Raw genomic sequence first — 15,251 nt, forward strand, 5'->3', positions numbered from 1 at the left:
AAGCAATTCAGTAATGTGGCAGGATACAAAGTCAATGTACAGAAATCAGTGGCTTTCTTATACACTAACAATGGAAACAAAGAAAGGGAAATTAGAGAATCGATTCCATTTACTGTAGCACCAAGAACCATAAGGTACCTGGGAATAAACCTAACCAAAGAGGTAGAGGATCTGTACTCGAGGAACTACAAGAACACTCATGAAAGAAATCGAAGAAGACATAAAAAGATGGAAAACCATTCCATGCTCTTGGATCGGAAGAATAAACATTGTTAAAATGTCTGTACTGCCTAGAGCAATCTATACTTTCAGTGCCATTCTGATCAAAATTCCACTGGCATTTTTCAAAGAGCTGGAGCAAACAATCCTAAAATTTGTATGGAATCAGAAGAGACCCCGAATCACTAAGGAAATGTTGAAAAAGAAAACCAAAACTGGAAGCATCACATTGCCTGATTTCAAGCTTTACTACAAAGCTGTGATCATCAGTGTCTCGTAAAGACAGAAAATGAGGTGATAGGAGCCCTCCTGGCAGTTTCTCTCAGAGTTGTACCTTATGTAACTATGACACAGCGTCAAACTCAGGACACGGACACTGACCATCACATGGAGGTCCTTCTCTGCCTGTTGGTCTCAGGTGGGGACTTGTAAAACCACACCATACCCAAGATCGAGGGTCATCACCCTGTTCCCTTTTCCAGCCACACCATCCCTAATCCCTGAAAATAACTGATGTTTTCCATCTCCATAATTTTGTCATTTGGACAATGCTTTCTAAGTAGAATCCTATAGTATGTCACTGCCTCCTGACGGGCTTTATATATATATATATATATATATACACACACACACACACACATACACACACCCACATACACACACACACACACACATTGTTTTAGAGCAAGAGCAGGGTTAGGGGAGGGAGAGGGAGAGAATCTTAAGCAGACTCCATGCTCAGTGTGGAGCCTGATGTGGGGCTCGATCTCATGACCCTGAGATCAGGACCTGAGCCAAAATCAAGAGTCAGATGCTTAACTGACTGAGCCGCCCAGGCACCCGCCCCCGAGATCGGCTCTTTTTCAAGCGGCCGATGCCCCTCGGCCGCATCTGTCAGCGCACGCTCATTTTCGGGGCTGAGTACCACTCAGTAGGACGGATACACCGCAGTTAGCACAGCCATTCACCTGTCCGCGGCGTTTTGGTCCTTTTCAGTTCGGGGCTGTTACCACGGATTTGCAGATCCTGGGAGTGTGTTCTGCTGATTAGATTAACTTGGTCTAAAGACACTAGTACTGTTTGCTTCTGCCGAGACCGAGAAACACAAGGTCTGTTTTGAGCTTTAATGGACCCAGAGCAACTGTGGACGAGCATCTGGCTTTGCCCCACGTGCGTCTGCCATCCCAAGCCAGGGTCCTCGAGACGCCATTCCAGAGAGGAAGACAAACCATAAACAAGTGCAAACAGTCCCGAGAAAGAAGGAAATCCTGCCATTAGCAACAACACGCAGGAACCTTGAGGACATCATGCAAACAGACAAGTCAGAGAAAGACAGACACACTATGATTTCACGTATGGAATCTTAAATAAGCTGAACTCCTAAAAACAGAGTAAAATGGTGTTTATCAGCCACTGGGGGGGGGGTAGAAAATAGAAATATGTTGTTGAAAGATACAAACTTGCAACTAGTAGGTGAACAGGTCCTGGAGACCTAGCGCACAGTTTAACAGACAACAACATTGTATTATCAACATAAAACTTGCTGAGAGACTAGGTCTTAATTATTTCCACCACAAAAAGAAATAATTACATGGCCTGATGGAGGTACCCACTACTGATACGACAGCAATCACATTGCAGTATATGAACGTTTCAAATCAACATGCTTATACCTTAAGCTTACACAATGTTACATGTAAGATTTACTTCAGTTTTTTTTTTTAAGTGCAAACGTTGGCGATCCTTGCTATGCATGAAGTAATGCTGGAGAGAGGGGTTTGGGGGGAGGTGGGGTGGGCCAGCATAGTTAGGTAAGGTTTGGAGACTGGATGACTCAGTAGAGGTGACACTGAATGAAAAACTGAACCACATAAAGATGAGGGGTTGGGGATGAGGAGGGGCGGTTCGAACAGGAGGAATAGCAGATGCTCAGACCCTGAACCTAGAGCAAACCGTGTCCAGAAATCAGCGACATGGCCAGAGTAGCTGGTGCACAAGGAAATTTGCTTTGGGGGTAGAAATGAGAATGTGTTTCCCGTTGTTTATCTCTGCAGGTTGGGTCACTGTGGACTAACCCCCGCCTGTTGCCTGCTGATCTCCCAGATCCTTGTTACATCCATCAGCCTAAAATCTCTCAGCCTGGTAGGAGATAAGTTGGCAACCCAGGGCGTAAAGGCTCTCTGTGAGTCCTTGACAGCCTCGCAGTGCGCTCTGCAGAAGCTGATGTGAGTCGCTCTTCTTTCCAACAGGGATCCTATCTCTTAACTGACGCGGCCCAGATGGTGGGGGAGGGGGAGGGAATTAGTGGGTGCCTAAGCCAAGGGTTACAATGGGAGTTCTGACCCCACGGGAGTGCCCCGATATTGAGGTATTTAAAAAGTCAGTAAATAACATCTGTGTCTTTGCTACCAAACTCTGAATAATACAAAAGTCTAGGGCAGAAGCCAAAGGCATGGGAACAGCCAGGGGCTGATGATTGAGGGGAGAAACGGGGAGGAGTTGGTTAAAGGGTACAGATGTACCGTTAAAAGACGCATAAGATCTGGGATCTCACATACGGCATTGTGCTCATAGTTCGTACTGCTGTGTAACATACTGGAAAGTTTCACCAGCGCCAAAATCCCAGAGTTGTAGCCTGCGGTTGGAGTTGCCATCCATGGGGTCCAAGAACGCCAGGCTGCGTGCTGAGTGTTCTCGTCCCATGAATGCCATCCTCACAGCCTGCCCGCTAGGAATTATTTCCACCCCATTGGCTGATAAGGAAAATAGAATCCAGAAGAAGGGACATCTCTTGTCTAGGGCCACATAGGGAATAAAAAGCAAAACTATAACCTGAGCTCTGGTTTGACACCTAAGGCTAGGAAAGCTCCCCTTGATGACCTACAGTCTGGGCGAAGTTGTTTCCCGCACCTCTCCCAAAGCATGCCAGGTCAATAACATCCTGCTTTCATGGGGAGTTTGAGTCTAAAGTCATAGAAAAAATAAAAAACAAAATGGTACAAATTACCTTATAAAGTCCTGAGGGGGAGAGGATCACCTTAGAAGCCAACATATCTTCTCTCCCTCAGTCTATAGGAGTTAGACATTCCCTCTATCCTCTTATGTTCAATGTCTGAGGCCTGCAAATTAAACTCATGATTGACAAGAGAAAGAGCACACATATTTTATTGGTACTACATTTTTTTTTAATGGGCAAGGAGGCTTCACAGAAAAGATGTGAGAAACACAAAGAAGTGGTTAGACTCAAGCTTCTATGTCATTTTACCAAAGTTACACTAAATTACAGAGAAGTGACTAGACAAAAGGCGTTTGGGGCTTCTGGGGGCTGATAAATTGTGGGTAGGTGACTAGTATATGAGAGGAACTCACGGTAAGGGTTATATGATGACTCTTCTCCATGTCCTGTCCATCTCTGGTGCAAGGGTTATTCTCTTGCTGGTACCAAAGAGGAGGGACACATGCACAAGGGAAATCCATGCCCTGTTTTAGGCAGATGGGGGAGAACACAGAGCCCTTCCTGCGTCTGCTTTTTCTCAGCTGCTCTCAGCTCAAGATCATCCTTATGCCAAAGTGACGTGTTTCAGGCCTACATATCCTGACCCCCTTCTAATCCAAGCCAGCCAGTAGTTCTTCATCCAAATAAGCTGCTCTCGATAATATGGAGTAAATGCTTGTTTTTACATGATTTTAAGCACTTTAGATGTGTTAGTTCATTTAACTTTACCACAATCCCATGAGAGAAGGACAACAAACTTCTCGTTTTCGAGTGTTATTGTGTACTGAGCTCTGAGACACAGATGGACTGGGAAGGTCACCTTCTAAATGGGGGGGTCCCTCATCTCAGCAACACCTCATGGCACATGCGAGGAGCAAAGACACCTGGAGGGGGAGCAGGCTGACCTCATCCATGTGTTGTGGGTGATGGCAGATCTCGTCGCCCAGGCCACCCAGAACATCAGGGTGGGCTTTGCAAATTAGACCCAAGACACAGTGTGACGTCACCATATGTCTTCGAGGGCATGGTCAGCCACGGGCTGGCATTTCTGTCCCTTCCTTGGGAGGGAGGGAGGGAGGGAACCTTCAGAACAGACCTCATGCTTTCCCCCGCGGCGCTCTCCCTGCAGACTGGGGAACTGTGGCCTCACAGCCGCTGACTGCCGGGACCTGGCCTCAGCCCTCATCAGCAACCAGAGTCTGACGCACCTGTGCCTGTCGAGCAACAGCCTGGGGCGCGAAGGCGTGAATCTGCTGTGTCGAGCCATAAAGCTGCCCAGCTGCGGGCTACGGAGGCTGACGTGAGTCCGGCTCGCTTTCCTGGGGGGACGGCACTGCCTTCTCACAAACAGCACGTCCCCCTGGCAAGCTCAGAGCCGTGGGAGCGTGGCTGCTCGGTGAAGGGGACGGATAAGGGCAGCGTCCCGGCCGCCGATTCCCTCCGTGCGCGGAGACGCCCACCTCTGCCCGTTTCCCTGCAGCGGGAAGTCCTCGTTTATCCCAATCCAGGCGGCTCTCGTTCTTTCCTGCAGTTCTGGCCCACAAAGCCCCCGCCGCTCACAGGGGAACACGGGGCTAGGTTCCTGAGAGCCTCAGGTCTCGTTTTCATCAACCAACCAGCGCCTAACCTTGCTGTGTGTGCTTGAGGACCCCTGATTGAGTGCGTGTCGCTGATTCGTTCTCGCGGCGCTCCGGGCCCAGCGCCGTGACTCGCGGCGCAGCGAAGCTCCTTTGCGAAGCGCGTTCTCCGGCACCAGCACAGCTGCTCGCGCACGGGAGCGCGGGCCGGACTTCAGCTCGGCCCGTGAGCACCACAACTTAACGGAATCACCAACAAAAAAACCACAAAAACGCCAAAAAAGTGGCACTAACTGGATCACGGAAAGGAGATCTGTTGACGACGAATTTGAAATGAGTTCACCCTCCGTGGGAGCGTGTGCGTCGGGCGGCTGGAATGTCGCTCTGCTGTGCACACGCACGTGCGTCCATGAAGGACCACGAGGACCACGAGGACGGATTCGGGCGGCCGCGCACAAATCTGAGCAAGCAGACAAACGTGCAAACGCACAGCCCATGAATAATGAGGACTGACACCCTTAAGCACAGGCGACCGGCGAACGTTCTCGGTTGTTGGTGATACACAGACGACCACTGCGGTCCCTGGGTTCACAGAGCTTAGGTTCTGGGAGGGGAAGCTGATAACCGAGATTTTCAGATGACGGTAATAGTGACCCAGGGTCGGCAGCCACAGAGGTGGTGTCCCAGCACTCCAGACGGTACCACGCACACAGCTAGGGGAGGCCGTGTCCTCTAGCTTGTGGGCAGCAAGCTGTCTCCCTAAATGCTTTAACAGCTGCCACCCCGTGGCCGGGGTCCTCTTCCAGCCCACACCTTTGGTCCGCTGGTGAGAACAAGAGACCAGTGCCACACCTGTTCCACACGTCAGCTTCCCTTGCTGGGGTCCCTTCCCTTTCAGCCATTTCACCCCCACTGACCAGTTAGCTCACCAATAACACTGTAATTTAAAAAATCAACATAGGCTAATGGTCTACCTGTGGCCGTAAATTCTGTTAAAGATTATAACTTGAATATGCTTGTCTACCTTGTGGGCTCCAAGGTTCCTCAGTGAGTAAGTGATGGAGAGATACTGAGGTTGGTAGACAGAAGAGTGACCCCCCCCCAGATGTCCATGTCCTAGTCCCTGTAAATATGTAAACTCACGTGGTAAAAGAGATTTTTCAGGTGTGATCAAATTAAGGACTTTAAGATGGGAAGTTATCTTGGATTATCTGAGTAGCCCTAATGTCCTCGAAGGGGTTGTTATGAGGGAAAGGAAAAGTGGGAGAGGAGATGTAGTAACAGGGGTTGCTGACTGAAGACCAGGAACCAAAGACTTGAGCAGCCCTATAAAAAGCCAGAAAAGGCAAGAAAACCAATTCTCCTAAGGAGTCTGCAGAAGGAACACAGCCCTACTGACACCTTGATTTTTACCTCAGTAAAAATCCACTGAACTCCAGAACTGTAAGATGGATGTGTGTTTTAAGCCACTAAGCTCGTGGTGATTCGTTACGGTGGCCATAGGAAAGTGACACATCAAGTACGAAGGAAAATTAAAAAGAGGATCTTGAACATCTGGTGCATGCATTTGGCCAGACTTGTGCCAAGCACTTCATGGTCATCCTGTCACCCAAGCCAAAACCTCCTTAAGTGTCCCCTTACATAATTCCCTCTTAAAGGAGGAGGAAGCTGAGGCCAACAGAAGTGACTTACCCAAGTGACTTATGGCAAGTGATGGGTATGACCTTCCTCTTTCCCTTGTGTGCGTCCCACAGGCTAAATGAGTGCAACCTGGATGTCGCCAGCTGTGGCTTTCTTGCGTTCGCGCTTATGGGCAACAAACGTCTGACACATCTGAGCCTCAGCATGAACCCTGTGGAAGATGATGGGATGAACCTTCTCTGTGAGGTCCTGATGGAACCATCTTGTCACCTCCAGGACCTGGAGTAAGTTTCAATAGCGGTTGGGGGTCAGCTCTCCCATATTGGGGTCTGGGGTTCCTAGCAAGTCCAGAGACGTGAGTGGGAAGACTGGTACCAAAACTTAGTTCTTGGTAATTGGGTCTAGTTGGGTCAACAGATGCTCCTGTTTTCCCATGTCTGCCACAGTGAGTGTGGGAAGGACATGGGAAGGAGTCCAGACAGGAGCCCCATGATAGCATTTTTGGAGCTTACGTCACCCTCGATTTCCAAAACCCGTTCACGTCTCACAAGACCTCTGCTTGCCCTAAATGACTCTTCAGCTGTTCATTCTGCATGTAGGGTGGAGAGGGAGGGCTCGCTGTCAACACCTTCTCCCTCTGGGGCTCAATTTCTTTACCATTTATTGAAATGTTTCTATTTAATAAGAGTGTTCTGTCCTTAAACAGACTACAGGAAAGTTAAAAGTCCTCAATGAGGAGAAATCCATCCCCAGGCTAACAACCGAGCAGTAAATGTTGTTAATACTTCGGCAAATTCCTCCTGGAGGCACAATCGTTACAAAGAAAGGATCCCAGCAGTTACGCTGAGAGGGTTCTTGCCACATAGCAGGCCCAGCGCTTTCAACATTTCACGTGTCTAGACTCACGTAGTCCCCCTACCAGTCATTTCCAGGGGAGACCAGAAGTCCCTTAGGAGCCAAAACCTGGCCTTCTGGTCTCACTTGAGGATCTGCAGACCATAACCCTAAACTAGGTCAGGTATGGAATTCCAATTAATGATGCATCATAACTTTAAAAATCCCCCAAAGCTGGACACTGAGCTTCTGCCCAATGTTTTAGTCATGCGTGCCTTCTAAATCTTTGTGTACTTGGTAGTATCTTCTTCTCAGTGACAAAGGTACAATCAGTGAACCATAAAGTAGGACTATTTTAATATCTCTCCTTCTCCAATAATAAACAAAAGAAAGAAAGTGGATAGAGATCGTAGCCCACAGATCTGAGTGCTCCCCACCCAAGTGTCCATTCCTACGTTTGTGTTCACGAACCCATCATCTCAAGCCCTACTCTGGCATGGTGTAGACACTAAAGCTTAATCACTTGGAGGTGCTGCTTCTTTGGGGTCACAGTCATGTGCTGGGGGTTGTGTCCTATCATCGCTGACCCTCGCTGGCACCTGAGGCTTGGTCACTCTACCTGGTGAGCAGGTGTGAGCCCTGGCAGCTGAGCTCCTGCTCATTCTTGGCGTGGACGCCTCATGAAGCTGGGCGCTCTCATCCCCAAGGGATGGTTCTATTCTTAGATGAAGACAGGAGACTGCAGAGCTGTTTCCATCATCTACGCAGATGAGTCATCCGCTAGGGGCCTTCTCCGTTCCCATCCTTCCCATTCATCCTGGGAACAGAAGCACAAGACCCCTCTCCTTTCAGACCCCAACCCCATCTAGCATTTCGGTACCTTCTGTCATCTGTCCTCATTTCTCACCCTCTCAGGGACTCTCCCAGCTTCTCCTCACTTGTGTTTTTCCCCGTCTCTTTCTCTCCAACCACCAGGGAGAATCTGTATCCCACCTGCAGGCGGGAAGCACCCTCTGATGGGCTCTCTTCTTCTTCCAAAGATCCCTCAAGGCCCATCCCGCGAGCTCCCCGCCCGCCACTACCAGCCCTCCTCACCTGAGCCCTGGACGCTGCCCAGACCGAGCCGTTCCCAGGGACGGACAGAAAGGTTCCTGGTGTGGAAGGAGTCGAGGAGAGCCCCGCCGAGGCTTCTGGGCACCACCCCGCTCTAGCACGCTCCTCAAAGGACACGGGTTCTCCTCTTGCAGGCTGGTTAAGTGTCATCTCACGGCCGTCTGCTGCAAGAAGCTGTCCTGCGCGATCACGAGGAGCAAACGCCTGAAGAGCCTGGATCTGGCCGTGAACGCCCTGGGAGATGACGGCGTCCTGGCGCTGTGCGAGGGGCTGAGGCACCGGAGGGCTTCTGTGCGGAGGCTGGGGTGAGCGTGCGGCGCGAGCTCCTGGCCCGGTGTGAGGGCTGGGGCGGGGGAAGGGGGAGCTGAGCACCCGCTGCTGAGTGAGGCGCTGTCCCCACTCTCATGATCCCGTTGGAACCAGCCGCGTTCTGCGGCTGCTCAAGAAATAGAGCTCAACCCCTTCGCATCAACATAAAGCCATTTCCGGGGAAAGCCCTGGACGTTCCACCACGAAACCACTTGATATCTGTCCCCACGCTCCCTTCTTTCTGAGACAATGAGGGAAGGACCCCCGCCACTTTCAGCTTAACCTCACTCCCGTGGGGGATCCATGCTGTGCCTTGTGCGCTCACGGAACTCCCTCCCCTTTCCTCTTTCCACAGTCGGCCTTGTCGAGACTTCCTGTTTTCACAGAGGTTTCGATAGTATTTTAGAAGCAAAACCCATAATAACAGTAAGCTTTATCCAAACCTACCTCACCATCAAACTATAGGCAGTTAAAACTACCCAAGCACACCCCACGACTTCTTACCCTATCACAAGAACACCCCAAACACACAAAGTCTAGAATGATTGGGACGTTAAAAACCGGCTTGCTCACTGCCCAGTTTCAACGATGGCCAGTGTTTCGCTCCATCTGGTAAACCATTTCATAGCTTGTCCCCCTCTGAGTACCTCGACATGTGTCTCCAACACGGGAGAACGCAGCTGCCATCCAGTTACTACATCTCACGAAGCTGTCCAGCCATCGGCGGCTCCAAGGATAAAATCCTAAATCCTTAATGTGACCTAAAATGCCCAGCCTCCTCTCACACAGGGAGCCTCTGGCTCCCCTGTGGCCATCTCCCCTGTGGTTCACTGTCCGTGGCTCAGACGTGTCCCAGCCTCCCTCCCGCGAGGGCCAGCTGTGTGCAATTCCCCACCCCCGTCACTACTTCCTGCCCCGTTCATCTGGTTTCCTTCTTGTCTCTCGGGTCCCAGGTGAAATGTAGGTTCTCAGCAAGTCTTTCTCCATGTTCCTTGTTCAGTTCCTGGTTGCAAGCACGCTCGCCCATTACCTTGCATTCTTTCCACAACTGTCATTAAGTCACCCAGCACCTCTTAACGGGAGAGCCAGCAGCCGTGGTAGGTAGCACCATTGCCTGGGAATCGTCAGAAATGCAAATGTCCAGGTTCCTCCCCCAGAACTGCGGGACCAGAAACGCCAGGGGTAGAGCCCACCACCCGCCCCCCATCTTAAACATTGCCCTGGAAGTCCGATGGGTTGAAGGGTCAGTCACTGAACTTTGGAGGCATTTCTTGGCGTGTTGGCCCTGCAGGTTGGAGGCGTGTGGACTGACTGCCAGGTGCTGCGAGGTCCTCGCCTCGGCCGTCCTCCGCAGCCAGCACCTGACCAGCTTGAATCTGATGCGGAACGATCTCAGCCCTGAAGGAATGACAACGCTGTGTCTGGCCCTCGCGCAGCCCACGTGCCACCTACAGATAATCGGGTGAGTCCCTGGCGATTGTCTTCCAAGACACACACCCCCTTCTGCTGCAGGCATGCTGGCCGGGGGAGAAGCCCTTTATCCCGAGGCTGACAGGTAGCTTGACAACCAGATCCTTGTTCAACCAGTAAGTGCCCACTGTGCTCCGGGCACCGTCCTGGGGATGCAGGGGTAGAGACAGAAGCAAGGTGCCTGATATCACAGACCTTACCTCTGGAAGGGCTGAGGAAGAACAGAGAGACAACATACAAATGAGATGTTTATCCTTCAGAAGTAGAATTTCTGTATGACCCAACGATTCTGAGCACACCCCCGACAGGACTGAGACCAGGATCTAGAAGAATTACTTGTTCACCCGCGTTCACAACAGCATCATTCACAGACGTCCAGAGGCGGAAGGAGCCCAGGCGTCTGTTCTCTGGTGAAGGGGTGCATGAAGTGTGATCTGTGCACACAGTGGACTGTCCCTCAGCGTTAAAACCAAAGGACGTCCTGACACCTGCTGTAACAGGGACAAACCTCCTGGTTATTATGCTCAGTGAAGTACGTCAGATGCAGGAAGAGGATAGAGCAGGGTCCTACCTGAGTGAGGTCCCCAGAGCAGGCAAAGTCATAGAGACCAATGGTCAGCGGCGGTGCCAGGGGCCGGGAAGGGGGTGGGGAGTCGGTGTGTGATGGCCACAGTGTCAGCTGGGACGATGAAAAGTCATGAGGAGGTGGCAGAGACGGCCGCCCAACCACCCACTGAAAACGGTTAGGACGGACAGCCTGCGGAGGCTGGCTGGTCTCTGTTGGTTTCCACAGCAGACAGGGGCTGGGGTCCTACAACAGTCAGTGTCGGTGTATGGACGTAACAGGGTGGTTGTAGTGGGGGATGTGAGGACCAGGATGGACTGGAAGACACAGCTCTGCAGACTCCGAAGCCTCGCTGTGGGCAGGGGAACTCCCAGCGATCTCTCAGCGAATAGGCTGCAAAGGCAGGAGACTGGGCTGAAAGAGAGCATATTTGTATCAATGACTCACAAAGCAGCGCAGCTTTGGGCAAACTGAGCCTGTGATCATGGGACTCAGCAGTTGAAGAGTCAGACCTGGATTCTACTCACAGAGCCTCCGGGAGCCCATTTCCCTCTCCGTAAGATGGAGACGACGCTGTGCGCCTACTGAATACCTCCCTTTCCTGCCCACCACACGTACTTCACGAGGGCAGGCACTTAGCCTTACTGGCCGCCCTGCCTCCCAACCCTGTCACAGGACCCGGCACAAAGCAGGTTCTCAGGAAGGAGTTCGTGGATGGGTGAGTGATCGTGCCTGTCTCTGGGGACCGTGGTGAGGGGCCGATGCTTACAGAAGCTCGGTGCAGCATGAATACGTCCCCGCGCGCCTGTACATGCAGGGATCTACTCTTCTACGGAGCGCTTCAAGAGTACAAGAAGAGAGGCGCATGGGTGGCTCAGTGGGTTAAAGCCTCCGCCTTCTGCTCAGGTCATGATCTCGGGGTCCTGGGATCCAGCCCCGCATCAGGCTCTCTGCTCTGCGGGGAGCCTGCTTCCTCCTCTCTCTCTGCCTGCCTCTCTGCCTCCTTGTGATCTCTGTCTGTCAAATAAATCTTAAAAAAAAAAAAAAAAAAGAGTACGAGAAGAGTCTTCAGATCCTTGGTGGTGTTTCCAGGACTTTTAAGGAAAGGAGAAGCAGTCAGAAGCAAATCCCCAGAGTAACATGTCCCCTTTCCGCCTTCCCAGGTTGTGGAAATGGCAATATCCCACTCAAATAAGGAAGCTGCTAGAGGAGGTGCAACGACGAAAGCCACAGATGATAATTGGTGACAGCTGGTATTCTACTGATGAAGATGACCGGTACTGGTGGAAAAACTGAAAACAAGAACTGCCCCCCACCGACATGCACACACGCGCTCTGATGGAGAAACATAAAAGCAGTCTTCTAGGGCAAGCTGTACCCAGGAGCTTCCTCTCAGGAATGGAATACGAGTTCCGGGTCTCACGAAACCCTCACTGGTGACCATTCTCATGTGTCCCATGTAATTTAGTTATTGCATTTGCCTCCAACATAGGCTGTCCTGTTCTGACCCTAGGATCTCAGTGTCTATGACATGTCTGTCCTACCTCAGGCATGTGGAGAAAACCAAATAAAATAAGCACTGGGAGCATTTAGGGAATAATCACCTCGTGACCTTGAGCACTGGGGATATGATCCAGGGGAAGAGTGGGAGGACTTAGGTCCTAAGAGTGGCCCCCAGATGTGGCGGATACAAGCCTGTTGGTGTTAGAAAAAATTAAAGCATAATCTGAAAGGCAAAGGGTGGTGTGAGCATCACTCTCTCAACATAAACGAACGAAATGCTTAGCGTCCTGCAGAACTGGTCTACCACAGTCTCAGAGAAGCGCAGGCTGATCTTCCGTCGGCTGGGGTTTGGGGGAAGCGTGGAGTTCAGGGATGGGTGAGTCTCTGAGGGGAGCTGTGACCAGTTCCTCGGGTAAGACCCCTTGGCATGCACAGGTTTGCTCATCAGAGTGAACCCCTCCTGACCGGCTGAGTTCTCAGAAGCCAAGGGGAGTCCTTCATTGGCCTATCAAGCATGTTCCCGGGGGCAAGCTGTCTTGGAGCCATTTAACGGGTTTAGCCCTGGCTGGGTAGCTGCTTGTTACCGTGGCTGCAGACCAGTCTCTTCCTAGGAAAGTGGGAAATTCTTGTGTTCTCACCAGTGTGTCCTTTCCATCAGTCCTTCCGTTTATGGCTCTGTCTGGTCTACGACGATAGTAGCTAACACGGTCCTTCCTGTGTGCCAGGCTCTACGCAATGCACAATCCACACATTAACTCATTGGTCTTAGAATTTAAGCACCGTTTCCGCAGACCTGGAAATGTTTAAGGCTGTTCCCTGTGGGCTCAGGTTACAGCGGCTCTGCCTGCTGCCTCTCAGCCCTGTGATGCGGCCGATGGAAATTCAGACCAAGCGGAGGAGAAAGGCCAGCCTCGAAGTTTCCTTGGGCTTCTGTTGCTAGTGTTATCTTCCGTCTCTGGTGTCTCTCCAGGAACACTGTTTAAATGCGTGTTCTGGAAATATTCAGATTACATAACGCTTGTGCCTTGGACCCACGGGGCCTGGTCTGTGTGATGGGAATGGGGGAGCGATGTCACAGTTATGCCTCCTAATTAGAGACATCCCAGTCTTGAGAGCACTGGCTCTCCCACTCGGGATATGGGACCGGCTGGCCTACAGAGCCGGTGAGGCAGCCCCACTGATGTTGGGGTCAAATGCTGATAAAGGATACTGTTTCGGTCTTTTTAAAGAAAGACCACCTTGGGCGCCTGGGCAGCTCACTGGGTTAAAGCCTCTGCTTTTGGCCCAGGTCATGATCCCAGGGTCCTGGGATCGAGCCCCTCATCAGGCTCTCTGCTCAGCAGGGAGCCTGCTTCCCTTCCTCTCTCTCTGCCTGCCTTTCTGCCTACTTGTGATCTCTGTCAAATTTAAAAAAAAAATACCACCTTACATAGAGCTAAAAATACCTATCGCCTGCCTTCTGTGTTTCATGGAATCTCTTGACCACTGTCTGTTCCTCTCTCTCCTGGATGGTTCCTATGTCCCACTTCAGAAAATCACTGCCCGAAAAGGAAGATCCAAGAGAGAAGGCAACGAGTTTTTAATTCAGACCTGTGTTGGCATCCTGGCTCTCCGAAATGATTCTGATGACCCAAGACAAATGCCAGCCTCTGTTAGCCTTTGTTCCCGTCTCTTAGAAAATAAGGAAAACAGCACCCATTTCTTATGGGCAGTTTGGGAAGCTGAATTCCTGGAATGCTCACAAAGCCAGAACACTCCTCCCACAGATACATGATTAAATACCTACTTGTGTCCTCTACGGCCGTTCACAGTATGGGTCACAGACTTAGCAGCTGGAAACACCTTACCTCACAGTGTCTGTGGGTCAGGAGTCTGGGCACGGCTTAACTGGGTCCTCTGCCTCGGGATCTCACGAAGACATGATGAATGTGCCCGGTGGGGTCATGGTCTCACCAGAGATTCAACCGGGGAGGAGCTCTTCCAAATTCAGGTGGTTCCTGGAGGCGTTCACTTCTTTGCAGGCCACCAGACAGAGGCTCTCGGTGTCAGGGGGCATTCCTGGCTGCTCGCCGTGCTGTCCCCTGCTGTGGCAGATTCCTTCTTCGAAGCTAGAGAGTCTCCCTACAAAACAGACTAAAAATTTCCTGTTACCACGCAAGAGAGGTCCCACCAACTTTGCCGTATCCTGTTTGGCTGTAAGTCACGAGTCCTGCTCCCACTGCAGGGGAAGAGGCCCCCACAAGGGCATGAAGGGATGAAGAGATCATGGGGCCACCTTATCGTCTGTCCAATTCTATGCTCTAGGGGGAAGCCAGTCTCGCCTCACTTCTGCGGCTAATGTCTTGTCCCCACCCTTCCCCCACCCAGCCATCTTCAAGGGTAGAGAAGTTACCTTGTTGGTAAGGCCAGAAGGAAGACACCAGGCCTGTGTGGCTGTGCCCCTCTGGGTACCCCTTCCAAGCAGCCTATCCTCAGACACATGCATTCTCTCCTCCTCCATGCAGCAAGCCTCCTGGGACTCTGATCGAGGCAAAGTGTTAGGAATCTGCAAATATAGGGGTGCTTGGGTGGTTCAGTCAGTGAAGGGTCTGCCTTGGGCTTAGGTCATGATCTCAGGGTCCTGGGATGGAGCCCCGCATGGAGCAGGGAGCCTGCTTCTCCCTCTCCCCCTGCTCCTTCCCCCTGCTCTTGCTCTGTCTCTCTCAAATAAAATCTTTTTAAAAATCTGCAAATACAGGCCATCAGACCAACGGAGAATAGAGGCGACATTTTTATTTATATCTAATTCCTGATTTCTCAATCGATTTCAAGTTCCAAAAGGAGGGGACGAGGTGCTGATTCTTCTTAGAAATGCCCAGTGCCTGTGTGCTGGCCGCTTGGCCAGGGCTGGCAATCCAGCAGCACGTAAGATCGACAAGGTCCCTGCTGTCCGGGAGCTTACTGCACTCCTGCGACACAGGGAGGGGAGGGTGGTGGCAGGTACAGGCGGCAAACGTCCATCGGTACATCATACCATCAGACCTGT

General features: G+C 51.4%; 1 protein-coding gene across 1 annotated transcript in view; it reads left to right on the top strand.

Annotated features, from left to right (window-relative positions):
- LOC111139605 (NLR family pyrin domain containing 5) overlaps positions 1 to 12,019 on the top strand; it is a 24,049-nt gene extending 12,030 nt beyond the window's left edge. The window contains exons 5-10 of the mRNA XM_022491925.1: positions 2,274 to 2,444; positions 4,344 to 4,514; positions 6,546 to 6,716; positions 8,514 to 8,684; positions 9,980 to 10,150; positions 11,887 to 12,019. Coding sequence (XP_022347633.1) covers positions 2,274 to 2,444; positions 4,344 to 4,514; positions 6,546 to 6,716; positions 8,514 to 8,684; positions 9,980 to 10,150; positions 11,887 to 12,019 — 988 coding nt within the window. The remainder of the gene's footprint in view (positions 1 to 2,273; positions 2,445 to 4,343; positions 4,515 to 6,545; positions 6,717 to 8,513; positions 8,685 to 9,979; positions 10,151 to 11,886) is intronic.
- The last annotated feature ends 3,232 nt before the right edge of the window (positions 12,020 to 15,251 follow it).

Source organism: Enhydra lutris, unplaced genomic scaffold (assembly GCF_002288905.1).
Source record: "Enhydra lutris kenyoni isolate GAN:26980312 unplaced genomic scaffold, ASM228890v2 scaffoldscaffold111, whole genome shotgun sequence".
In the NCBI taxonomy this organism is placed as follows: Eukaryota; Metazoa; Chordata; class Mammalia; order Carnivora; family Mustelidae; genus Enhydra; species Enhydra lutris.